We start from the raw sequence: 26,633 nt of genomic DNA, 5'->3' as shown, positions 1-26,633 counted from the left end.
AAATTGTTCACATTATTCACCCATCATAGCAAATTATTAAATGGAACTAGCAGAGAAATATTTGAAAATAAATACAAAATGAACATTTACCTAGCATCATAAAAATTCATTGTGAGCGTTACGACAATTTACTCGTTTTTGAGAATATTCATAACCCAATGACATAAACTCGTTCACAGGGTCAGCACAATGACTGCTGAAAAACTGGAGGTATTTTACACACCTTTAAATTAATTGACTTGATAAATAGTAATGTTCCTATTTGCCCCTTTAATATACATTGATTTTTCTAAGTTACAGACCCTCCTAATGCACCATTATCTGCTGATGTTGTTTTTGTCAACATGTTTCACCTCCAAAAGTGAAGTTTTAGCTGTAAAACAAAAGTAAACAGAGAGGAGAGAGAGCGTGGACTTTGGAATCATTGATCCTATTCTAGCTCCAGACTAATTTCCCAGTAAGATTCTTCAGAGTAAGAATATGGCATCTATTGCAAGCCTTCTCATTATTTTTCTCCTGGGCTATTTCTGCAAGGCGGAAAGAGCAGGTTGGTTACCTTTAATTATATCCCAATATGTCCTTTTTTCCATAATCAGAACTATGTCTTGAAATGATGATGTCTGGACAATTGATATTATATAAATATCTAGTAGAGAAATATTTTAATATTTAATTCCAGGAAAAAGCTGAATTTTCCATTTTAACATAATGTTCTTTTCTAAAATAAGCACAAGTCACTCTAACCTTGCTCTAAGCACATATAATAGCTATATTCATGTGTGTGGCGGTGCTGGTGTTTGTGACTAGCATAATACCATGGTATAAGTGCACTAGACGTTAAAGGGGTTGGCCACTTTTATAGCATTTTATATTTCCTTCCTGTATGTTCTTTCATCTTTCCATTGTATTCATGGCTTTTCTTCCTGATTCCTACTTTGCTGTTTGTTTCTGGTGGCATCCTCTGCTGTAAACTGTGGCCGCGCTGTTTGAGGCACATTAAATGATGTCATCCAGTGGAGGGTTTACCTCACCCACCCATCCACCACACATAGCAGTGTGCGCCCTGGGGTTCATTTATGCGCAGATGCAGGGAAAAGTGTTCTGAACATGCCCAGTCTTCGCCTGCTCCACTTCTTGAATATGCAAGCTCCAGTCCTAGTTTCACTGTGCTAACTCCCTATGAAGCATTTGATGCATGCGCTGTTAAACTCAGGCATCAGGATGGAGTTTAGACAGCGCATGCGCTTAGCGCTTCACAGGGAATCCTACAGTTGTGTTCAAAATTATTCAACCCCCACTGAAATTGAGTGTTTTGGCCAGTTTGACATTGATTTTGATCACTTCAGTCATCTTGTTTACAATTAAATCAAAAAGGCACTTGTAAGTCAGACAAATATAACATAACATTTATAATGAAATAACCACAAATGTCTTTTCTGTGCTCACATCATTATCAGTTTTATTCAACCCCCAAGTGACATTCAATCTTAGTACTTAGTACAACATCCTTTTCCAGTTATAACAGCTTTTAAACGTGAAGCATAGCTTGACACAAGTGTCTTGCAGCGATCTACGGGTATCTTCGCCCATTCTTCATGGGCAAAAGCCTCCAGTTCAGTCACATTCTTAGGCTTGCGCGCTGCAACTGCTTTCTTTAAGTCCCACCAGAGGTTCTCAATCGGATTTAAGTCTGGTGACTGCAATGGCCACTTCAAAATGTTCCAGCCTTTAATCTGCAACCATGCTCTAGTGGACTTGGAGGTATGCTTGGGATCATTGTCCTGTTGAAAGGTCCAACGTCTCCCAAGCCTCAGGTTTGTGACGGACTGCATCACATTTTCATCCAATATCTCTTGGTACTGAAGAGAATTCATGGTACCTTGCACACGCTGAAGCTTCCCTGTACCTGTAGAAGCAAAACAGCCCCAAAGCATGATTGACCCCCCACCATGCTTCACAGTAGGCAAGGTGTTCTTTTCTTCATAGGCCTTGTTCTTCCTCCTCCAAACATAGCGTTGATCCATGGGCCCAAACAGTTCTAATTTTGTTTCATTAGTCCACAGAACACTATCCCAAAACTTTTGTGGTTTGTCCACATGACTTTTGGCATACTGCAGTCGACTCTTCTTATTCTTTGGAGACAGCAAGGGGGTGCGCCTGGGAGTTCTGGCATGGGGGCCTTCATTACGCAGTGTGCGCTTTATTGTCTGAGCTGAAACTTCAGTACCCACATCTGACAAATCTTTTTTCAGTTCCTCAGCAGTCACACGGGGACTTTTCTCCACTTTGCGCTTCAGGTAGCGCACAGCAGTCGAAGTCAGCATCTTCTTTCTGCCACGACCAGGTAGCTTTTCAACAGTGCCCTTTGCCTTGAATTTGCGAATGATGCTTCCTATGGTGTCTCTTGGTATGTTTAACATCTTTGCAATCTTCTTATAGCCATTGCCCTTCCTGTGAAGAGAAATCATCTCTTCTCTTGTCTTCCTGGACCATTCTCTTGACTTCACCATGTTTGTAAACACACCAGTAAATGTCTAGAAGGAGCTGAGTATCACAGTCCTTTTAAATCTGCCTAATTGGTGCTTATTATGCTTGATTGCTGCTCCTTGACATCCACAGGTGTTTTCAATACCTGATCAAAAACACTTGAATGAACCTCTGTTCTTAAGAGTGGTAGTCTTTAAGGGGTTGAATAATTGTGTCAATGAAGAAATCACAAAAAAAAACATTTAATACTGTATTACAAAAACAATTGATGTCATTTTTGTTGCATCTGGTTCTTTAAAAAGTCCTTGTAAGATTTCATTCTGAACACAATTACAAATGTACACTAAATTCCCTAAAACCCTTTACAGCATTGGGGGTTGAATAATTTTGAACACAACTGTATGATCAGAGCTTATATCTTGAAGCAGGACAGAAGATTGGGCATGTGCAGAATGCTTCCTCCTGCGCAGTACAAGTAATAATTCATGATGGGATAGGATTAAGAGGAGGTAAATGACACTGAGTCTGTGCAAGACAAGTCCAGAGAGTCTGCTCAGTAAAATGAAGGCTGGTAGCGCACACTGCTGAACGGACAGGTGGGTGAAGGGAGACCTCCACTGGATGATGTCATATGAACATGCCACAAACAGCACAGCCACTGTTTAAGTAGAAGATGTGGCCGCAAACCAGGGGTCAAGAAGCAAGGTAATTAAACTGTTGGAAACATTAAAGAGAATACAGTAACAAAACATAAGATGCTATAAAGGTGGCCAACTGCTTTAACTATTTAGCTTTATTTTGGTTGACGAGAAAGTAGATTCTTTGACCAAAAAGCTTAAAATGAAATGGGAAAATTCACAATTTCGAACCAGAAAATATAGGAGATTTGACAATACTAGTTCAAGGGAACAGTGGAGATGTTATCGGTAATAACCATTCCAGTTGCCGCTGAGAGATGCAATATGATCGGTTGCTATCTGCAAGTTCTCCACTCTTCCTGCTTATCAGTTTTGGCAAATCTCATCCATAGCCTTTACTGGGTAAGGATATGTTCCCCCTCGGATTTCTGCCACAGTTGTGGTGCAGGTTTATACCACATCTACATGAGGATTAGCCCAATTTGTTATTCAATTGGGCCAATCCTTGGCATTTTCACAGACAAAAAAGTGACTGACTGTTTTTTTTTACAGAAACCCGATTCATATAAATAGGCTGCATGCTGTTGATGGACTTTAGTGTATGTGAGTTTCAGTGCCAAATATGCTCACAAATATATATTGAATCCTGAACAAACCCAATTAGTCCATGCATTAGGGTCTTTGACACCCTAACTCTTCCCAGAGCAGATAATAGAAATCTGTGATTTAAAATATTATTGCAACGGCGGTCCACCACTGCTGTTTAGCTCCCCTAGTACCTGGTGAAGACTCGCCTCCCGCTGTTCCCTTCTTCCAGTGGGTTCCTGGCAGTCTGCTTGCCGAGAAGGCCTCTCTTCCTATAGGTCGCACTCTCTCTCTGGCTCTTAAAGGTCCAGTGTGCCCTAATTGTCACTAGCCAATGGCTGCCACCTTGGAGTACTTTAGGCGCATTCCTCTGTGGGAAGGTGCATGAGCAATAGATTCTGAGCTTGCTAGTTGCTGCAAAGGTGTGCTGTTTTAATTTGTCTACCCATGTACTAACGTATGCCTGTTTCCTGTATATTAATCTTCCACTGTCTGACCAGACCTGTACCTGTTTACTTTACTGACCCTATGCTGCCTGCCCTGACCTCAGACTGTTTATTGAATTGCTTGTACTTTGCTTGCTCTGACCTCAGCCTGACCCTATGATTCCACCTGACCCCTCAGTGTGCTGCACTGGTTAATCTGACCCCTGTGGGTCAGCTGTCAATAATTCATAGAATACTTCAGGAGGTAGCAACCTGATGGTTCTACTGCAGCAAAGTCCAGATCCCTGTACAGTGGTTAAAGGGTGAGGACTGCAAAGATAATGATATTAGGAGTAGCCCAAATGCAAATCTTTTGGTTGACACAGTGGTTCCACACCCACATCAGTAACAAATATATATAAACAGATGTACATAGAAGATAAGGGCCCCACGTCCTTTCCAAGACTCCTACAAATTTTGCCCACATGCTTGCTTGCTATCAATGCAGTCCCTCTGGAGATGGTAGTCCTACACATGTTCTCAATACCCAGTAGCTCTGAGGATGGCACCGACCAGGATTGCACCCCATCTCTCCAAGGAGCACTCCACAGCAGTAGCACAGCCTATGTACTTGTGTAAATGCTATTATTCTTTCTAATAATTAACAGCAGTGATGGCTAAATATATTAATGTATTCAACACCCTGTCTGTGAAACAGGAAAGAAGTCAAGAACAAGATGTTCTGTTTGCTCTGAGAGAATTTTTGATGTACTGACCAACAAAGACCTTTCTGGTGTCTGGGGTCATCCATGCTGTTTATAGGTTATCTGGCAACTGTCAAGAGTAGCGTGAATACATATCTTGAGTTGTAATTTCCAAACAAGGAAAATAATTGCATTCAGTCTTGGCAAGTGTATGTTCTACATAATCTCGAGCTGGCCCCGGAGAGCACATTGTATATGCATAGTTTGTGAAGGTGATTTGTCAACAATTTTATAAAGATGTCTTTACAGCAGCCAAATTTTCCATCCACAGTTTGTAGCTATGCACGGGCTTCATGCCTTTCATTTTGGAGCTTGTGTATGTAAATTTAGGTTACATAAGATCTGCCAATAAATAGGTCTGTACAATAATATCCTCCAATAATAAAGGAAACAGAAGAAGCCCAACAGTCCCCTCCTCAAAGATGAACCATAGGCAGGCTTTCATTAATCTTCATGTAACTGCATGGCCATTTCAGTATTCCTTACATAGGAAATGTGCTATGTCTTGTGTCCTCCACACATGAGGCAAGGAAGAAAAGTATGAAGGGAAGGAGGCACTTTACAAGCAAGTCTATTGGCGATACTGAAACAACAGTTTTGAGTAAAAGTAGCAGTTGGGACGGGAGAGAGATTCTTTGCTTATATACTGTATTTTTGCTCATAGGGAATATCTACTCTGGCACTAGGTCTCTGTGGAATTTCAGCCCCTTAACGCAAAAAAAATATACTTTCGTTATATAATAATTAAGAGGAGTTGTCCAGCGACATAGAACTTTCTTTGCTCATTACCCAAATGTAATTTAAAGGGATTGTCCTATCTCAACATTTACATTATTGTGGTAGGATATGCCACAAATGTCAGATAGCTGTGAGTATCACCTCTGGGACATGCTTCTATCTCCAGAATGGAGCTCCTGAAGGAAAGGGAGATCAGCTACACACATAGGTCCACCTCCATTCACTGATATGGTGTTCCAAAAATAGTCAAGTGCTGTCCGATAGTGGTGAATGGAGAGGTGACCGCACTTGCACTGCTTGCTCTCCATTCACGGCTATGTGCCCCCCTTCACCTCGGCGACCCCATTGTAGAAATAGGCAAGATTCATATATATTTTACATTTGTGGCATATCCTAGTGATATGCCATAAATATTTAAATGGAACGACCCTTTAATAAAACATACTAATGTACTTCAATCCTGAATACTGACACATTGGTCCAGTTTCAGAGGCCCTCTTGCAGTCCCAAAAAATCAGCTTCTTATGTGGTTCTGACACAAGCAGAGAGTTTTGTCCCTGTTTCGGTGTCAGTGATGTGAGGCTGGTATTAGGAAAAAATATTCCAGCTCACCTAACTGGTCTGCATGTAATCCCGGCTCCAGAGGCCCTAGGGAAGTGTTCCCGTGGCAGGCAGAAAATAGAAAAGGAAGGGTCCCGGAGACAAATAATATCCTCTTTCAGCTCTTCTTTATTGGTTATGGACATCAACAGACATGACCATCAGTTGCACGGCACAATTGACGCGTTTCGGGTAAGTACCTTTAGTCGTAACAAATTGCTAACTGTGGCCCCTCAATATAAAGGGGTTGAAAGCACTCCTCCTCAAATGGGGAGGAACCGGTTTCAAGCAACATCCGTTGCACCACACCTAGGCACACCTTTTTTGTTTAAGCTTGCATCAATCGGTTTATAATTAGTAGCACACTGTGCGAACCTTTCCCTGACATCTTAACCTTGCCCTGTGATTATTTTCAACAGAAGTCGCACAGTGTGAATACTTCATTACATAGAAAACATAAATTGTATGTAAAAAAACACATTTGATACCAACATTAACATACTAAAACAAATATAAATACAATGGTCCTATGTGTTCGGGCAGGTTCATGTTAGCAGCCTGGTACTGACACTTTTATAGCAGACTTATCAAAAAATATATATAATGACAAAAATACATTGTTATATGTCAGTAGGGCTGCAATACCACTATTACCCAGTAAAACCGGACGTTTTGAATATAATTGCAAGATAGATCAGATCACAGAAGGAATATAATAAGAAAATTTTTCTACACTCCTGTGCAAATTCGTTGGAAATCTTTTCTCGCAACATCCAAAACAAACCAAGACAAGAAAATAACCGCATTGTATAATGTTGGCATTATAGTGCCAGTGACGAACAGAGATGCACAGTCCCTATGGTAATATGGACTCTCACATATACAATATTATTTTTGTGGTCATGTGTATCTCATTAATACCCCCAAAATGGCAATAAAGACATCAGAGATGTGTGTCCGCCTAAATGTAAATATGCCTAACATAAATGTTAATAGTGACACATATCAAAATTCTGCTGCTTATGTAAGATATTTTATTGGTATATATAAATGAGTTCTTTCTTGAGGTTGAGACCCCTTGGCACCCTAGTACCCAGTCTAAAAATCCAGTAAGCCTCACGTAACAGGATTTTCTTGCGATAATCTCCACCCCTTTGCGGAGCTAATACACGTTCAATGGCATACGCCTGAAAGAATGATACTTGGCGGGCATGAACGTGTATAAAGTGTTTAGCTATATTTGAAATATTAAGAATATTGGGGTTGGCGATATAGTTGAGATGTTCTAACACTCTATTTTTAAACTTGCGGACGGTGCTACCCACATACATAAGATCACATTTGGTGCATCGGATTGCGTAGACAACGCCTTCCGTATTGCAATTTATGTACACACGGATTGGGAATTTGTCTACATGGTCTGCACTGTCAAATGTTTTTGTGGGTAGGACATATTCGCAGGTCTTGCAACGGGCACTGCCGCATTTTGCAAATCCTTTATATATAAGCCAACTAGGTCTAGACTGTGTGCCACTGCCACTGGCAGTATAGAGAGACGGGGACAGCGAGCTGGACAGGGTGGGAGCCCTTCTAGAGACAATTCTACAACCTGATTTGAGTGCTTCATAAAGGATGGCATCGTCATACAAAATAGGTAGGCACTTCTTGATTGCGGAACTGATTATGCTAAACTCATTACTGTATGTTAGGGAAAGAGTGGGGACCCTGTCCAGATCGCCGTCCACCCGTGTCTCCACACTACCAGCAGAAGTCAGCACACTAGATTTACATTTGCGCTTCCCAAATAATATATCTCTTCTATTTTTCTGGAGGGCTATCTCCCTTCCTCTATTGATCATCCACATTGGGTAATTCCTGTCCCTCAACCTTTTCTCAACTCTGTCAAATTCATCATCTAATCTCTCTGCTACACTACAATTCCTGACCGTACGGATAAATTCACCCACGGGAATTGCTCTGACGGTATGTACTGGATGGTGGCTTTTAGCATTGAGTATAGTGTTGCCCGCCACCTCTTTTCTATAGGTCATGGTGTGCACTATTTCTCCAGCAATTCCGCAGAGTGTCAGATCTAAAAAATTAATATGGGTTTCGTGTGCCAAGCAAGTGAACCTCAAATTATAGTTGTTGTTGTTTAAGTATGCCTGGAGGTCTGGGACGGCAGATATACCGCCCGCCCATACCATGAGCAGGTCATCGATATACCTGCCGTACCAGGCCAAACCAGGCATAAATGGGTTCTCCAGATTATAGATGTACTTCTCCTCCCAAAATGACATGGTCAAATTAGCTAGGGATGGAGAAAATCTGGCTCCCATTGAAACTCCGCGGATCTGGAGATAGTGGACACCATCAAATGCAAAATAGTTGTGGGTTAGCAGGTATGCTGTGATCTCACACACAAAGTCAATATGATTAGTGTTTAATCCAGTGTAGCGATGGAGATGATATTCCATCGCCATCAGAGCAATCCCGTGGGGAATGGACGGGTAGAGGGATACTACATCAGCTGTAATCCAATTGAAATTGGCTTCCCACCTGAAATCATACATAGCTCGCAAGACATCGCCCGTATCTTTCAAATATCCCGGTATACGTCTGACGAGAGGCTGGAGAAGGTGGTCCAGCCAACTCCCCAGACGCTCGGTAAGCGAGCCAATGCCGGCAACTATGGGACGGAGGGGGGGGGGGGGGGGGGGTGGACACCCTTGTGGACTTTAGGTAAGGCATGTATAATGGGTGTGACAGGCACATCCACGCACAGATATTTGTATTCTCCATCATCAAACATGCCATTATCTCTTCCTTTCATGATCAATGACAGGTAACTATGCATATATTCTTTTAATGGATCATTCGGTAGTTTACTGTACGTGGATGTGTCTGCCAACATATCCCGTAACTGCCCGCCATAAGTCTCCTTGTCCATGATGACCACCGCCCCCCCTTTGTCCGCCATTTTGATGACAATAGAGTCACATTTCTGTAAGTCCTGGAGTGCTTGGGCCTGAGAAGCACTGAGATTATTAGATTTATGCTGTCTATTACTTTCTATCTCTATGCTCCTAAGCTCCTTTTCCAGAACCTCCTGGAAAACATCCATACCACCCGTACGGGATATAACAGGATAAAATTTGGTGTTTTTGGTATGGAATTTTCCAGGGGGTCTGGGAAGCTCCCTGACTCCCTGTTCCTCCTGAAGCCCCACCAAAGAGCACAAGGCAACTTGTTCCCTGAATAATAAGTTCTTAAATGAATTCTCTTCAAAATCTGGTGTCTCACTTGGTAGGGTCTCAGAGGAAGATGGAATGTCATGAAAATGTCGTCTGACCGTAATATTACGTACAAATTTGTTGATGTCAAGTAGGGTAGAAAACATATCAAAGTGATTGGTAGGGGCGAAATTCAACCCAAGGGACAGTACACATCTCTGTTCGTCACTTAGCACAACGCCAGACAGATTTATAACACTTAACTCATTCATTTTTGTTTCATTTGTAGTCGAGTGGACCTTGGATGCCGCCGACTGGTGTCTCCGTCCACCCCTTGCTCTATGTTTTTTGAGGCAGATACAGCATCTCTTATATCTTTATCTGATTTAGTTTTTTTATAATAACATGCAGTGCTGTTAACCTCATCCTGTGAGCAGGGATGTGCGGAGACCTCAGAGCTAGACTCCAAATCACCAGCAACATGTGAAAATTCAGAACCCTCAGTGTCTGAAGAGAAGCTAACTCTAGGTGCCCGTTTAGATGAGCGTCTATTTTTGCGGTTTTTCAAAATTGATCTAGGTGTGGAGTAAGCATTATCTCGCCTCCCCCACTCATACACTTGGTCATGATTATAATCATATACATCGCGCAAATATTTTGAATGCTTATATTGCATGATGGTATCTTCTAATTGGGAAAGAGTTCGTTTCATGTGTTCGTCCATTTTTATAAGGTCCTGATGATTGCTGAATTTCTCAAGAGAGTCTCTCGTAGATTGTATGTCTCGCTGTAATGAGCAAAGCTTATCATTTTCAAACTCAATGATCAATTTCATTAGTTCCATAGAGCAGTCCGTCAGTATACTATTCCATCTGCAGACAAAAACATCCGAAAAAACGGTGGTGGGAACTTTCTTAATTCTCAGGCCGCGTGGGATCATATTTTTTTCTTTATATTTGGTAAGAGTTATGCAGTCCCACCACACGCGGGTCTCTTGATTCAGTAAGCGCTCCAGATTGATCATACCACTTTTTATATCCGTGTCACTGGAGCTGCTTATATCTTCTCCTGAGAAAACAGAATCTGCCTTGGATTGTCGGTCCGGTCGAACACAAAAGGCCATATTAAAAGAAGGTATGTCCGTGTAGACTGAATGGAAGCCTGTAATCACTGATATTTTGTCAGAGCTAGAGGTGCATAATAATTCACGGGATACCAGAGGTGGAGCACGGAAACAACACTTTGTGTAATAGGAAAAAATATTCCAGCTCACCTAACTGGTCTGCATGTAATCTCGGCTCCAGAGGTCCTAGGGAAGTGTTCCCGTGGCAGGCAGAAAATAGAAAAGGAAGGGTCCCGGAGACAAATAATATCCTCTTTCAGCTCTTCTTTATTGGTTATGGACATCAACAGACATGACCATCAGTTGCACGGCACAATTGACGCGTTTCGGGTAAGTACCCTTAGTCGTAACAAATTGCTAACTGTGGCCCCTCAATATAAAGGGGTTGAAAGCACTCCTCCTCAAATGGGGAGGAACCGGTTTCAAGCAACATCCGTTGCACCACACCTAGGCACACCTTTTTTGTTTCAGCTTGCATCAATCGGTTTATAATTAGTAGCACACTGTGCGAACCTTTATCCGTACGGTCAGGAATTGTAGTGTAGCAGAGAGATTAGATGATGAATTTGACAGAGTTGAGAAAAGGTTGAGGGACAGGAATTACCCAATGTGGATGATCAATAGAGGAAGGGAGATAGCCCTCCAGAAAAATAGAAGAGATATATTATTTGGGAAGCGCAAATGTAAATCTAGTGTGCTGACTTCTGCTGGTAGTGTGGAGACACGGGTGGACGGCGATCTGGACAGGGTCCCCACTCTTTCCCTAACATACAGTAATGAGTTTAGCATAATCAGTTCCGCAATCAAGAAGTGCCTACCTATTTTGTATGACGATGCCATCCTTTATGAAGCACTCAAATCAGGTTGTAGAATTGTCTCTAGAAGGGCTCCCACCCTGTCCAGCTCGCTGTCCCCGTCTCTCTATACTGCCAGTGGCAGTGGCACACAGTCTAGACCTAGTTGGCTTATATATAAAGGATTGGCAAAATGCGGCAGTGCCCGTTGCAAGACCTGCGAATATGTCCTACCCACAAAAACATTTGACAGTGCAGACCATGTAGACAAATTCCCAATCCGTGTGTACATAAATTGCAATACGGAAGGCGTTGTCTACGCAATCCGATGCACCAAATGTGATCTTATGTATGTGGGTAGCACCGTCCGCAAGTTTAAAAATAGAGTGTTAGAACATCTCAACTATATCGCCAACCCCAATATTCTTAATATTTCAAATATAGCTAAACACTTTATACACGTTCATGCCCGCCAAGTATCATTCTTTCAGGCGTATGCCATTGAACGTGTATTAGCTCCGCAAAGGGGTGGAGATTATCGCAAGAAAATCCTGTTACGTGAGGCTTACTGGATTTTTAGACTGGGTACTAGGGTGCCAAGGGGTCTCAACCTCAAGAAAGAACTCATTTATATATACCAATAAAATATCTTACATAAGCAGCAGAATTTTGATATGTGTCACTATTAACATTTATGTTAGGCATATTTACATTTAGGCGGACACACATCTCTGATGTCTTTATTGCCATTTTGGGGGTATTAATGAGATACACATGACCACAAAAATAATATTGTATATTACCATAGGGACTGTGCATCTCTGTTCGTCACTGGCACTATAATGCCAACATTATACAATGCGGTTATTTTCTTGTCTTGGTTTGTTTTGGATGTTGCAAGAAAAGATTTCCAACGAATTTGCACAGGAGTGTAGAAAAATTTTCTTATTATATTCCTTCTGTGATCTGATCTATCTTGCAATTATATTCAAAACGTCCGGTTTTACTGGGTAATAGTGGTATTGCAGCCCTACTGACATATAACAATGTATTTTTGTCATTATATATATTTTTTGATAAGTCTGCTATAAAAGTGTCAGTACCAGGCTGCTAACATGAACCTGCCCGAACACATAGGACCATTGTATTTATATTTGTTTTAGTATGTTAATGTTGGTATCAAATGTGTTTTTTTACATACAATTTATGTTTTCTATGTAATGAAGTATTCACACTGTGCGACTTCTGTTGAAAATAATCACAGGGCAAGGTTAAGATGTCAGGGAAAGGTTCGCACAGTGTGCTACTAATTATAAACCGATTGATGCAAGCTGAAACAAAAAAGGTGTGCCTAGGTGTGGTGCAACGGATGTTGCTTGAAACCGGTTCCTCCCCATTTGAGGAGGAGTGCTTTCAACCCCTTTATATTGAGGGGCCACAGTTAGCAATTTGTTACGACTAAGGGTACTTACCCGAAACGCGTCAATTGTGCCGTGCAACTGATGGTCATGTCTGTTGATGTCCATAACCAATAAAGAAGAGCTGAAAGAGGATATTATTTGTCTCCGGGACCCTTCCTTTTCTATTTTCTGCATGTGAGGCTGGTAGTCTGGTTCAGTTCATTAGCTATTCCAGCCTTCTTTTCTGTATCTGAATCACCCATGATGGCAAAGTGGGCTAGCTTAACTAATGAACTGAGTCGGTCAGACAGCCCCTTTGTCATGTCACTGACACTGAGTGTGTGAGGGGGCGGGGATAAAAATTACCGGAAAACTCCTTTAACCCCTTCCTGACATATGACGTACTAGTGCGTCATGGCGGCAAGTGACTTGCCGCATTTTGACGTACTATTACGTTATAGTGATCGGGCGGGCACTGGAGCGGTGCGTGCCCGATCACTGCAGGGGCCCAGCAGTCTCTTAAAGCCGCTCCCCTGCTGTATCCACCGGCATCGCTGTAAAAGCCGCGGCATAGAAACTGCATGCGGCGGGTGAGGGAGCCCATTGGGTCCCCGCGCTGCCGCTGGGGGGATCCGATGGGTGACAAGGCAGCCAAATGCCATACACAGGCTGCCCAATGTCTTGCACGGCATCGGGACCTGACTTCTACGGGTGCCCAGGAGATCCAGCCTCGGTCTCCTAGGCAACCTGTTAGTGTATTACTTAGGGTATGTATTGTAATGCATTGCATAGGGGATCAAACCAAAAAAGTTGAAGTCCCAGAGTGGGACAGAAATAAAGTTTAAAAAAAGCAAAAAAAAAGTGTTTTTAATAAAAAAAAATAAGTTTCAAGTAAAAAAAGAAAAAACGCCCCGTTCCCCAGATTTTATAATGAAAAATATAAAGAGAAAAAAAAAGGAAAAAACACACATATTAGGTATCACTGCGTCCATAATGACTGTCTCTATAAATATATCACATGATCCACCCTGTCCGATAAACACCATAAAAAATTTAAAAAGTGCTAAAAAAAAGAGATTTTTGTCACCTTACATCACAAAAAGTGCAACACCAAGTGATCAAAAAGGCGTATGTCCCACAAAATGGTACCAAAATAAACATCACCTCATCCCACAAAAAATGAGCCCAAACATAAGAAAATCGCTTAAAAAATAATAAAACTATAGCTCTCAGAACATGGAGACACTAAAACGTAATTTTTTTGTTTCAAAAATGCTATTATTGTGTTAAAGTGAAATAAATAAAAAAGTATACAAATGAGGTATCAACGTGTTCATAACAACCAGCTCTATAAAAATGTCACATGACCTTACCCCCTCAGGTAAACGCTGTAAAAATAAATAAATAAAAACTGTGCCAAAACAGCCAATTTTTTCGTCACCTTGCCCCATAAAGTGTAATAATGGATGATCAAATAATCATATGTACCGAAAAATTGGACCAATAAAAACGTCAACTCTTCCTGCAAAATACGAGCCCCTGTGCAAGATGATCGGCAGAAAAAGAAAAAATATATGGCATTCAGAAAATGGAGACACAAAAACATAATATTTTTTAAAAAAATGCTTTATTATGTAAAACTGAAACAAACAAGGAAAGTAAACATATTTGATATCATTGTATCCGTAACAACCTGCTCTATAAAAATAGCACATGATCTAACCTGTCAAATGAATGTTGTAAAAAATAAAAACGGTGCCAAAACAGCGATTTTTTTGGTTACCTTGCCTCACAAAAAACATAATATAGAGCAATTAGAAATCATATGTACCCCAAAATAGTACCAATAAAACTATCACCTTATCCTGTAGCTTCCAAAATGGGGTCAGTTTTTGGGAGTTTCTACTATAGGAGTGCATAGGGGGCTTCAAATCGGGCATGGTGTCTAAAAACCAATCCAGCAAAATCTGCCTTCCAAAAACCATACGGCACTCCTTTTCTTCTGCGCCCTTCCGTGTGCCCATAGAGCAGTTTACGACCACATAGGGGGTGTTTCTGTAAACCGCAGGATTAGGGTAATACATATTGCGTTTTGTTTGGCTGTTAACCCTCGATGTGTTAAAGAAAAAAATGGATTAAAATGGAAAATCTGCCAAAAAAGTGAAATTTAGAAATTTCATCTCCATTTTTCTTTAATTCTGGTAGAACACCTAAAGGGTTAACAAAATTAGTAAAATCAGTTTTGAGTAACTTGATGGGTGTAGTTTCTACAATGGGGTCATTTATGGGGGGTTCCACTATGTAAGCCCCACAAAGGGACTTCAGACCTGAACTCGTCCTTAAAAAGTGGGTTTTGGAAATATTCTTAAAAATTTTAAGAATTGCTTCTAAAACTTTAAGCCTTCTAACGTCCTAAAAAAATAAAATGACATTTACAAAATGATGCCAACATAAAGTAGACATATGGGGAATGTTAAGTAATAAATATTTTATGAGATATCACTTTCTGTTTTAAAAGAAGAGAAATTGAAATTTTTAAAATTGCAAATTTTTCTACATTTTTGGTAAATTGTGGATTTTTTCATAAATAAAGATTAAATATATTGACTCAAATTTATGGAGTACAATGTGTCACGAGAAAACAATCTCAGAATGGCTTGGATAAATAAAAGTGTTCCAAAGTTATTACCACATAAAGTGACATGTCAGATTTGCAAAAATGGCCTGGGCAGGAGGGCAAAAGCTGGCCCGGGGTAGAAGGGGTTAAAGAGGACCTTTAATATCTCTGTATTACCAACCACTTACTTTCCCAATGTAATAAAAATTCTGGAACATTTACTGTTATGACTCTATATTCTGCTATTCCTTTATTATTACTGCTAGATGTTTATTCAAGAATTGATAACAGTTGAAGGTGCAGCTGGATGTTACCAGTTCAGTTGGGGTGTGTCTCTGCACAATCTGCCACTGGCAGCATTGACTGGATAGTGTCAGACTGTTTAGAGACACACCTACCTTGACCTACCCATCTGAACCTTCAATGCAAACTGCTGACAATTCATTTATAACTTCTGAGAGGAATAACACAACATAAAGTCACAAGAATAGAAGCTCCAGAATTGCTATTACCAGGGGGTTAAGTAGTAGCTAAAGCATATATTTCAGGAGAGGTTACAGGTCCTCTTAAAATACCCCAGAATTATCACAGTGGCTCAGGCATCTATTAACTGTCTGTCTAAAAGTTTAAACCAACTTTCAGTTGGCTTAATATCTTTCATATTTTTCTGCGAGGGAGGGTTTTCAGCGGGGCAAGTGGAATCTTCACATTCAAGTGGGCAAAATTTTCCTGCGCAAGTGCCCAAAACATTAATATTACCATTACTATCCCAAAATGGCTGCACATCTCCTACCTTGCCCATGAGGTCCCAGTGTTCCACACTGCACTACTGATCCCAAGAAAGGGAGAACTGTTTTTTCTGATACTACCATGTGTGTATAAACACCAGCAGGCATCTGCCCCCTATATGGGGCAATTTAGGGAATGATTTTTAATTTAAATTTAAAAAGCATAACACATGCTAGGGTGCAGTGTGTTTTAAATATGTTACTTATTAACACTGTCAACCATGCGTTTACACATACGTATATATGACAGTGTCACTCTGACAATTTTTACTTTTGCTGTCATTACATTAAAGAGCTTAAAGGGAACCTGTCACCTCCAAAACACATATAAAACCGGCATCATTACCTTACAGTAGCCCCCAGTGTGTTCACAATGATGTTTTTCATTCTTCCATCGGTTGCTGCATACTGTAAAAAAAACCACATTTTTAATCACCCTTCTCACTATCTTCATAGTCAGCTTGAAGTCAAGGAGGCAATGGCCTCTTTGCTTCAAGTAAAAAATAAACCCGCCCCTTACCCGTCCTCTTCACTTTGATTGACATCCTGCCTAGAGGCTGGGATTGTGCAAGTCTCGCGCATGCCTGGTGCGCTCCATGTTACTGTACGATCCCGTTTCTGGCTCCCGCAGTCAGCCGGCAGCTTTGTTCTCACTGCGCATGCGCCGGCCATTTCAAGTGTGCGCGCGCGCCCGAAGTTTCTTGTCCGCAGCGTCAGTGTGATCACTGGCTTCAGGCGCAGGAGAACGCAAGCCAGTGGTCACGCTTCGCCCCGACCTCACCAGCATCAGGCATTACACTATTTAGGCACATTATCCAGGGGCACAAATATTATATTACCTCAAAAGAAACGCCGGGCGCGCGCGTACACTTGAAATGGCCGGCGCATGCTCAGTGAGAACAAAGCTGCCCGCTGACTGCAGGAGCCGGAGATGGGATCGCGCAGTAACATGGAGCGCACCGGGCATGCGCGAGACTTGCGCGATCCCAGCCTGTAGGCAGGATGTCAATCATAGTGAAGAGGACGGGTAAGGGGTCGGGCTTATTTTTACTTGAAGCAAGGAGGCTGTTGCCTCCTTGACTTCAAGCTGACTCTGAAGAGATAGCGAGAAGGGTGATTTAAATGGCTTTATTAACAGTATGCAGCAACCGATGGAAGAATGAAAAACATCATTGTGAACACACTGGGGGCTACTGTAAGGTAATGATGTCGGAAAGGTTCCCTTTAAAGGAGGGGGAGACTTTTTTTTTTTTAAAGAGTGAAATATCAGAGGGAAAAACATATGAGTAGTAGAAGACCTCAGATTGTCATATGCCAATTTTCAGGCCAATTGAAGCACTTTAGATTCGGGTTGAATCGTTTCGGACCCAAATTTAATTTCTTGACTGATTAGTTCTAATCAGAACTGAGATGAATATTCAAGAAATTGGCTCATCTCATTCGGTTCTATTCATTGTCCACAGCATATCCCTGAATACACAGGGACATGTGCTGCCGATAATCGGGCATCTTTTATCCTGATGAAAGATGCCTAGCAGACGACGAACGAGCATTAGCCTGTTCACCGGCTGAGCAGCTGCTCAATTATACAAGCCATTATACCCCTGTGAATGCTTGTTCATGATAATTCACGATAATCCTGAGGTCTTTTAGGCCCTTAAGACAACATATTCCCTTTAAGAAAAGTTTTGCACTGAAGCACTAATGCTTCTTTGCATTGAGGCAAAATACTCAGGACCCACCACAGTGCCAGAGGATTAGTGGCGTCGCTAGGGGGGGGCAAGGGGGGGCAATCACCCCCCCTATGTTGTGCTTTGCCCCCCCGGTTGCCCCCCCGCTGATTCCCCCACGTGAATACTAATGAGCGCTTCCATTATGGAAGCGCTCATTAGAACCGAGAGACCAGGAAGTGGTGAACGCTCTGTACTTACCACTTCCTGGTCCTCGGCTGTTGGCTGTGCAGGGCTGCGCACAGCGTGAGGGCGCTCTGTTGCCTCACGCTGTGCGCGCCAGTTCAGAGCACAGTCGACTGAGGAGAGGCAGGCAGCGTCCAGGAGCAGGAGAGGTAAGTGATTTTTTATTTTATAAACTATGTGGCTGCTGGGGGCATAAGGGGGCTAATGATGAGAGGCATATGGGGGGCCGGGGCTAATGATGAGAGGCATATGGGGGGGCCAGGGCTAATGATGAGAGGTAAATGGGGGGCAAGGGCTAATGATGAGAGGCATATGGGGGGCCAGGGCTAATGATGAGAGGCATTTGGGGGGCTAATGATGAGGCATAAGGGGGGCTAATGATGAGAGGCATATGGGGGCTAATGATTAGAGGCATATGGGGGCTAATGATGAGAGGCATAATGGGGCTAATGATGAGAGGCATTTGGGGGGCTAATGATGAGAGGCATTTGGGGGGCTAATGATGAGAGGCATAAGGGGGCTAATGATGAGAGGCATTTGGGGGGCTAATGATGAGAGGCATTTGGGGGGCTAATGATGAGAGGCATTTGGGGGGCTAATGATGAGAGGCATATGGTGGGCTAATGATGAGAGGCATTTGGGGGGCTAATGATGAGAGGCATTTGGGGGGCTAATGATGAGAGGCATTTGGGGGGCTAATGATGAGAGGCATTTGGGGGGCTAATGATGAGAGGCATTTGGGGGGCTAATGATGAGAGGCATTTGGGGGGCTAATGACGAGAGAGGCATTTGGGGGGATAATGATGAGGCATATAGGGGGCTAATGATGAGAGGCATTTGGGGGGCTAATGATGAGAGGCATATGGGGGGCTCATGATGAGAGGCATATGGGGGGCTAATGATGAGAGGCATATGGGGGCTAATGATGAGAGGCATATGGGGGCTAATGATGAGAGGCATATGGGGGCTAATGATGAGAGGCAAATGGGGGCTAATGATGAGAGGCATATGGGGGCTAATGATGAGAGGCATATTGGGGCTAATGAGGCATAATGGGGGCTAATAAGAGGCATAATAACAGTGTCTTCCACAGATGCCCCCATAACAGTGTGTCTTCCACAGATCCACCATAACAATGCGACTGCGCACTGATGAGAGACAGAAAGAAGGGGAAAGAATCCGCGGAAGCAAGAAGAGGACGGCACCGCAGACGACTGAATGGCTTCTTTTGTAAGTAAATAGTTTTATTATAAATGTATCCCTGCATACCGCAATTCTCTGGTATTTTGTAATCTTATTTATACTTAATTTGTTTTTTCCCCCCCATTTTTGACTGTGGTATCTTTGTGCCCCCCCTATATATTGATCCTAGAGTCGCCACTGCAGAGGATCCTCCAGAGGGTGCAGGCTCTTGACACAATAATGAGCCTCAAAGGACCAGCTGAAGAAGATAACCTTGTTCTGAGCTGACTTTTGAGACAAGGGAGGTTATTCACTAATAACCTATTACACTTTAGTGATTGTATGTCCTCAGTGTATAACCACAGCAACAAAGGTTACAGTGGACATATGCGAGTTCTGTAGAGATGGAGGGTGGGACCTCATATCAGATACTCACATACATGTTAATGTTTTCTTGGTAGTGTTCCTGACTGATAAATCTGCAAGCAATGTTCTGGTGAGACAAAAAAGATATAATGCTGGTCGTTTGGAAGAGTTTGTCGCAGGCAATCTTGAACGAGAATGTATAGAGGAAAAGTGCACTTATGAAGAAGCAAGAGAAGTTTTTGAGAATGATGACAAAACTGTAAGCAAAATAATAGTCCTGATAATTACAATGCATGCACTCAAATTGCAGAAAGATATAATTTTGGACTATGGATTTGGGAGTAATTTATCTTGTCCAGCAGAAAAAAAATCTACCAGGAGACTCAAGCATACCATTATAATCCATGCACCTAAATGTCAAGATTTCCCTTACTGCCAAATTCATGTTCGATTTATGTATGCAAATTCCTGTCTTTAAATGTGACATAGAGTATCTCATATTTTTATGAGCAGAGGTTGCCAATCTAGCCCACCTTGGATTTTGACCACCACGGAAATTCAGAGAGACAAAATTAATACAAGGCACTAATGTATTGTGATTGTCCATATTGCCTTCTTTGCTGGCTTGATTCATGTTTCTATCATATTATACACTGCTCATTTCCAGGGGTTTGCAACCATCCTGCAATCCAGTACCAGTGTCCATGCTTGAACACTATAGGAAAAAGTACCAGTCTCTGATAACCAGAACCGTGGGAGCACATATGAGCACGCATGCGCAGCAGCTCCAATCCCAGCCACCTCGTATCTAGGCTGCAACAGTGGCCGTTTCACCTGGAAACAAACAATGTATAATGCAATGGAAAAATTAATCAAACTAGCAAAGGAGATAATTTGCTGAAGCGAGACAACCTTTTTAAGAATTATAATTGGAGGGTCCAATACATGCATCAACATGTTGAGTCACAGGGTTATGTTTTAAAAAGATCACATCATGTTTGAAAATGACTAATATATCACACACCCCTGGGTCCATGCACTAGGTGTGCCTGATATTGTTTTTTTTATAGGTAAAGGATAACATGGTATTTCCAACTTCTTTAATCATGACATTTTCAAAGGACATCATATGGTTCAAGGGTTTCTGACCTGGATTCCATATCAATACCGATATCAATGAAGCCATGTAATTAACTAATATTCTATTTCCAAATTTGCCATGAATACCTCTAAGCCACTACTCCGGCCCCTATGAAGCCATCTGTGTGGCACATGTAACCCTACCTCAGTGCTACTGTATGTACTGACTGTTCTGCCTCTAGAAGAGAGGGATTCATTTCATTTCATATCTATTTCATTTCTAATTCATTCTCTGCAATCTTTGTGTTCCTGTAGTGATTAGTTAGGTAACAGCACCATCTAGCGGTGGTAAAAATGTATTGCACATTGTATTCTTGGTAATAAAGATTATTGCTTTGTGGAAGGTGCTAGGTATTGTGGGTAGTGCAAGGCATTCTGGGATAGAGAAGCCCAGTCTTCAGTCTACATACAGACTACAGGACATCAGCAAAGCTGTTCCATGCAGTTCTCCTTCTTAACCGCTTTACGTCCGCCCATAGGATATAAACGTCCTATGGGTGGACGTCTATTTCTGAAAGCACGTTTTAGAACGTCCTTTCAGAAATAGCAGCTGCACGCTAATCGTGCAGCTGCTGATCGGGTTGCCCGCTGTCAGTGACAGCAGGGCAACCCAGAGAGGAGGCAGGGACAGTTCCCAGGTATCCCTGCCTTCAGGATCGCTGCAGACACAGCGCTCACCGAGTGCTGTGTATGCAGAGAGGGAAGCGCTGTGCGCTTCCTGTTCCGGCCCGGCGGTCATGTGACCGCCGTGACCGGAGAGTGCAGGGGCTGTGTGAGGTCTCTCAGAGACCTCGATCAGCCCTGCTGTGAGGCTGTACAGCGCTGGATTGCTGCTGTACAGCCTCTCTAGGGGTGTATTTGTCCTGTAACTGGGGCTACTATGTCAGCCCCAGTTACAGGAGAAATCAACAGTGAAAAAGAAAAAAAAAAGTGAAGTAAATGTCCCCCAGAGGTCTTTTATGACCTTATGGGGGACGAAAAGTGTAAAATAAAAAAAATAAAAATAAAAGGTTGAAAATAAAAAAATAAAAAAAAGTTTCACATGTAAAAAAAAAAAGTCCCCAAGTAAGGAATGAAAAAAAAAAGTTAAAAATAGAAAAAATAAAAAAAGTATACATATTAGGTATTGCCGCGTCCGTAAAAACCAGCTCTATAAAAATATCACATGACCAAACCCCTCAGGTGAACACCGTAAAAAAAAACAAAAAAAAACTGTGTCAAAACAAGCAATTTTTGTCACCTTGCATCACAAAAGGTGCAACACCACGTGATCAAAAATGCGTATGTCCCACAAAATAGTACCAATAAAACCGTCACCTCATCCCGCAGAAAATGAGCCCCTACATAAGAAAATCTCTCAAAAAATAAAAAAACTATAGCTCTCAGAACATGGACACATTAAAACATAATTTTTTTGTTTCAAAAATGCTATTATTGTGTAAAACTTTAATAAATGAGAAAAAGTATACATATTAGGTATCGCCACATCCGTAACAATCTGCTCTATAAAAATGTCACTTGACTGAACCCCTCAGGTGAACGCTGTAAAAATTAATAAATAGAAACTGTGCTAAAACAACCAATTTTTTGGTCACCTTGCCCCATAAAGTGTTATAATGAATGATCAAAAAATCATATGTACCCAAAAATAGTACTAATAAAACTGGCACCTTATCCCCTAGTTTCCAAAATAGGGTCACTTCTTGGGAGTTTCTACTGTAAGGGTGCATCAGGGGGCTTCAAATGGGACATGGCATCTAAAAACCATGTGGAGTTCCTTTTCTTCTGCGCCCTGCCGTGTGCCCATACAGCAGTTTATGACCACATGTGGGGTGTTGCTGTAAACCGCAGAATCTGGGTAATAAATATTGAGTTTTGTTTGGCTGTTAACCATCGATGTGTTAAAGAAAAAAATTGATTAAAATGGAAAATCTGCCAAAAAAGTGAAATTTAAAAATTTGATCTCCATTTTCCTTTAATTCTTGTGGAACGCCTAAAGGGTTAACAAAGTTTGTAAAATCGGTTTTGAATACCTTGAGGGGTGTAGTTTCTACAATGGGGTCATTTATGGGGGTATCCACTATGTAGGCCCCACAAAGTGACTTCATACCTGAACTGGTCCTTAAAAAGTGGGTTTTGGCAATTTTCTTAAAAATTTGAAGAATTGCTTCTAAACTTCTAAGCCTTCTAACGTCCTAAAAAAAATAAAATGACATTTCCAAAATGATGCCAACATAAAGTAGACATATGGGGAATGTTAAATAATAAATATTTTATGAGGTATCACTTTCTGTTTTAAAAGCAGAGAAATTAAAATTTAGAAAATTGCAAATTTTTCAAACTTTTGGGTAAATTTGGGATTTTTCATAAATAAAGGTGAAATATTTTGACTCAAATTTATGACTATCATGAAGTACAATGTGTCACGAGAAAACAATCTCTGAATGACTTGGATAAATAAAGGCGTTCCAAAGTCATTACCACATAAAGTGAGATATGTCAGTTTTGCAAAATTTGGCCTGATCAGGAAGGGGGCAAATGGCCCAGATGGCAAGTGGTTAAACTCCATTATCTTTGTACAAGTATATCTGGTGAGTGAGATCTACCTTGTTTCAGGGACATTATGTTTGCAGAGATGTTTAACTAGGTATAAGTGTCACTCAGGGAGTTATTTCTGTTAGCTAGACATGCAGTTCTTTGTATAGACAGACATTTCGAACATATGCTTTCTCTGTCAATGTATTACTGTACATGCTATTCTACATTTATATGGATACACCTTAATAAAATGGGAATGGTTGGTGATATTAACTTCCTGTTTGTGGCACATTAGTATATGTGAGGGGGGAAACTTTTCAAGATGGGTGGTGACCATGATGGCCATTTTGAAGTCGGACATTTTGAATCCAACTTTTGTTTTTTCAATAGGAAGAGGGTCATGTGACACATCAAACTTATTGGGAATTTCACAAGAAAAACAATGGTGTGCTTGGTTTTAACGTAACTTTATTCTTTCATGAGTTATTTACAAGTTTCTGACCACTTATAAAATGTGTTCAATGTGCTGCCCATTGTGTTGGATTGTCAATGCAACCCTCTTCTCCCACTCTTCACACACTGATAGCAACACCGCAGGAGAAATGCTAGCACAGGCTTCCAGTATCCATAGTTTCAGGTGCTGCACATTTCGTATCTTCACAGCATAGACAATTGCCTTCAGATGACCCCAAAGATAAAAGTCTAAGGGGGTCAGATCGGGAGACCTTGGGGGCCATTCAACTGGCCCACGACAACCAATCCACTTTCCAGGAAACTGTCCATATAGGAATGCTCGGACCTGACACCCATAATGTGGTGGTGCACCATCTTGCTGGAAAAACTCCAGGAACGTGCCAGCTTCAGTGCATAAAGAGGGAAACACATCATCATGTAGCAATTTCGCATATCCAGTGGCCTTGAGGTTTCCATTGATGAAGAATAGCCCCACTATCTTTGTACCCCATATACCACACCATACCATACATTTTTTTGTTCCAACAGTCTTGGAGGGATCTATCCAATGTGGATTAGTGTCAGACCAATAGCGGTGGTTTTGTTTGTTAACTACACCATTCACATAAAAGTTTGCCTCATCACTACACAAAATCTTCTGCGTAAACTGAGGGTCCTGTTCCAATTTTTGTTTTGCCCATTCTGCAAATTCAGTGCGCCGATCTGGGTCATCCTCATTGAGATGCTGCAGTAGCTGGAGTTTGTAAGGGTGCCATTTGTGAGTAGCTAATATCCGCCGAAGGGATGTTCGACTAATGCCACTCTCCAGTGACATGCGGCGAGTGCTACGCTGTGGGTTCTTGCTGAATGAAGCTAGGACAGCCACTGATGTTTCTTCATTAGAGACAGATTTCATGCCTCCACATTTTGGCAAATCCAACACTGAACCAGTTTCACGAAACTTAGCAAGCAGTTTGCTAACTGTAGCATGGGAGATGGGTGGTCTCGTAGGGTGTCTTGCATTGAAATCTGCTGCAATGACCCGGTTACTGCGTTCACCAGACATCAACACAATTTCTATCCGCTCCTCACGTGTTAACCTCGGCAACATGTCAATGGCTGTAAAAAAGAGAAACTTGTAAATAACTCATGAAAGAATAAAGTTACGTTAAAACCTAGCACAACATTGTTTTTTGTGTGAAATTCCCAATAAGTTTGATGTGTCACATGACCCTCTTCCTATTGAAAAAACAAAAGTTGGATTCAAAATGGCCAACTTCAAAATGGCCGCCATGGTCACCACCCATCTTGAAAAGTTTCCCCCCTCACATATACTAATGTGCCACAAACAGGAAGTTAATATCACCAACCATTCCCATTTTATTAAGGTGTATCCATATAAATGGCCCACCCTGTATATGTTTTACTTACACGAGCCATTTGTATTCTTGTAGTTTTACCAATTCACAATCCTGTTGACCAATAAACAAGTTAGACTACAGAAAACAGTCCTCTTATTTGGAAGACAGGAATGGTTTATACTGAATGTCAGACTGCACACTATGTGAACATGTATGAAGACAGAAGAATGACAATACTCAATGACATTAAAAAAAATTGCTTTTTTTTGTGGTCTACTATGCCAATTCACAAAACGTCACCTGCATGCATCCGCGCTCATACTCCCGCTCATATAGCTCAGTCTTACAAATTTATATTACCTGTGAGCCAGAAGCCCTGCAAAGGTTGGCATCACAGCAAACACGCCTTTACCACTGCTAATCTGGAGAAGTCCAAAAACATAATATTTCGCACTATACAACATGAATGTTATGCTAAAGAAATAGACTTCCTCAGCAGAGGCCAAACAGTTTCTAAGGACAGCGCTTTGAACAAGCTTGATTCCATCATTGACCAAAATGGGTTGATAAGAATAGGAGTCCGTCTTCAAGAAGCCATAGTGGAATTCGTGGAAAAACATCCTATAATAATTCCCGGACATCACCACATCATGACCCTGCTTGCATGACATCACCACGTTCAAGTGAAACACCAGGTCTGATTGTTTACCAAAGGGAATCTACGAGCTGCCGGACTATGGGTTGTTGGAGCTAAGAGGTGTGTGAGCAAGCTCATCTTCAACTGCGATACCTGTTGCAAACTTTGTGGCATGTCCCAGAACCCAAAAATGGCCAGTCTCCCAACCGAGAGACTCAGTACAGATCCTCCATTCACCAACGTTGGTCTAAATGTATTCAGTCCTTGGTCAGTGGCTACACGCTACACTAGAGGTATTCACGCTAGTGCAAAACTCTGGGCAGTCATGTTTACTTGTATTTCCAGCAGAGCTGTCCATATAGAAGTGATCGAATCCATGGATGCTTCAAGTTTCATAAACGCACTTGAGGGCCTGTGAAGCATATTTGTTTGGACAGAGGGGCAAATTTTGTTGCAGCAGTTAAAGAACTTCAAATTCCTTCCAACTTGGACACTACCAACGTGGAAAGATACTTGAGCGAGCAAGGATGCACCTGGACTTTTAATCCACCTCATTCTTCTCACATGGGTGGCGTCTGGAAATGATGATAGGGATAGCAAGAAAAATATTGGATTCCATCTTCTTGCAAGTAGGAAGTACGAGACTCACACACAAAAGCTTGACCACATTCTTGGCGGAAGTCTCAGCCATCATGAACACAAGACCGTTGACTACCCTTTCCAGTGACCCTGAAGATTTGACTATCCTCCTGAATGCTGCTCTCTGAGAATTTAATGACAAGGACCTCTATAGACGACAATGGAGGCAGGTGCAAAGTCTTTTTAATGCCTTTTGGGACAGGTGGAGG

At 41.7% G+C, this 26,633-nt stretch overlaps 1 protein-coding gene across 1 annotated transcript in view; it reads left to right on the top strand.

Moving 5' to 3' along the window:
• The first annotated feature begins 398 nt into the window (after positions 1-398).
• The window catches only part of F9 (coagulation factor IX), a 130,823-nt gene continuing 104,588 nt past the window's right edge, over positions 399-26,633 (top strand). The window contains exons 1-2 of the mRNA XM_040405666.1: positions 399-547; positions 19,752-19,915. Of these exons, the coding sequence (XP_040261600.1) occupies positions 481-547; positions 19,752-19,915 (231 nt within the window). The 5' untranslated portion in view covers positions 399-480. The remainder of the gene's footprint in view (positions 548-19,751; positions 19,916-26,633) is intronic.

Source organism: Bufo bufo, chromosome 8 (genome assembly GCF_905171765.1).
Source record: "Bufo bufo chromosome 8, aBufBuf1.1, whole genome shotgun sequence".
In the NCBI taxonomy this organism is placed as follows: Eukaryota; Metazoa; Chordata; class Amphibia; order Anura; family Bufonidae; genus Bufo; species Bufo bufo.
The sequence above is the reverse complement of the archived record's forward strand: the minus strand, read 5'-3'. Positions and strand labels throughout refer to the sequence as shown.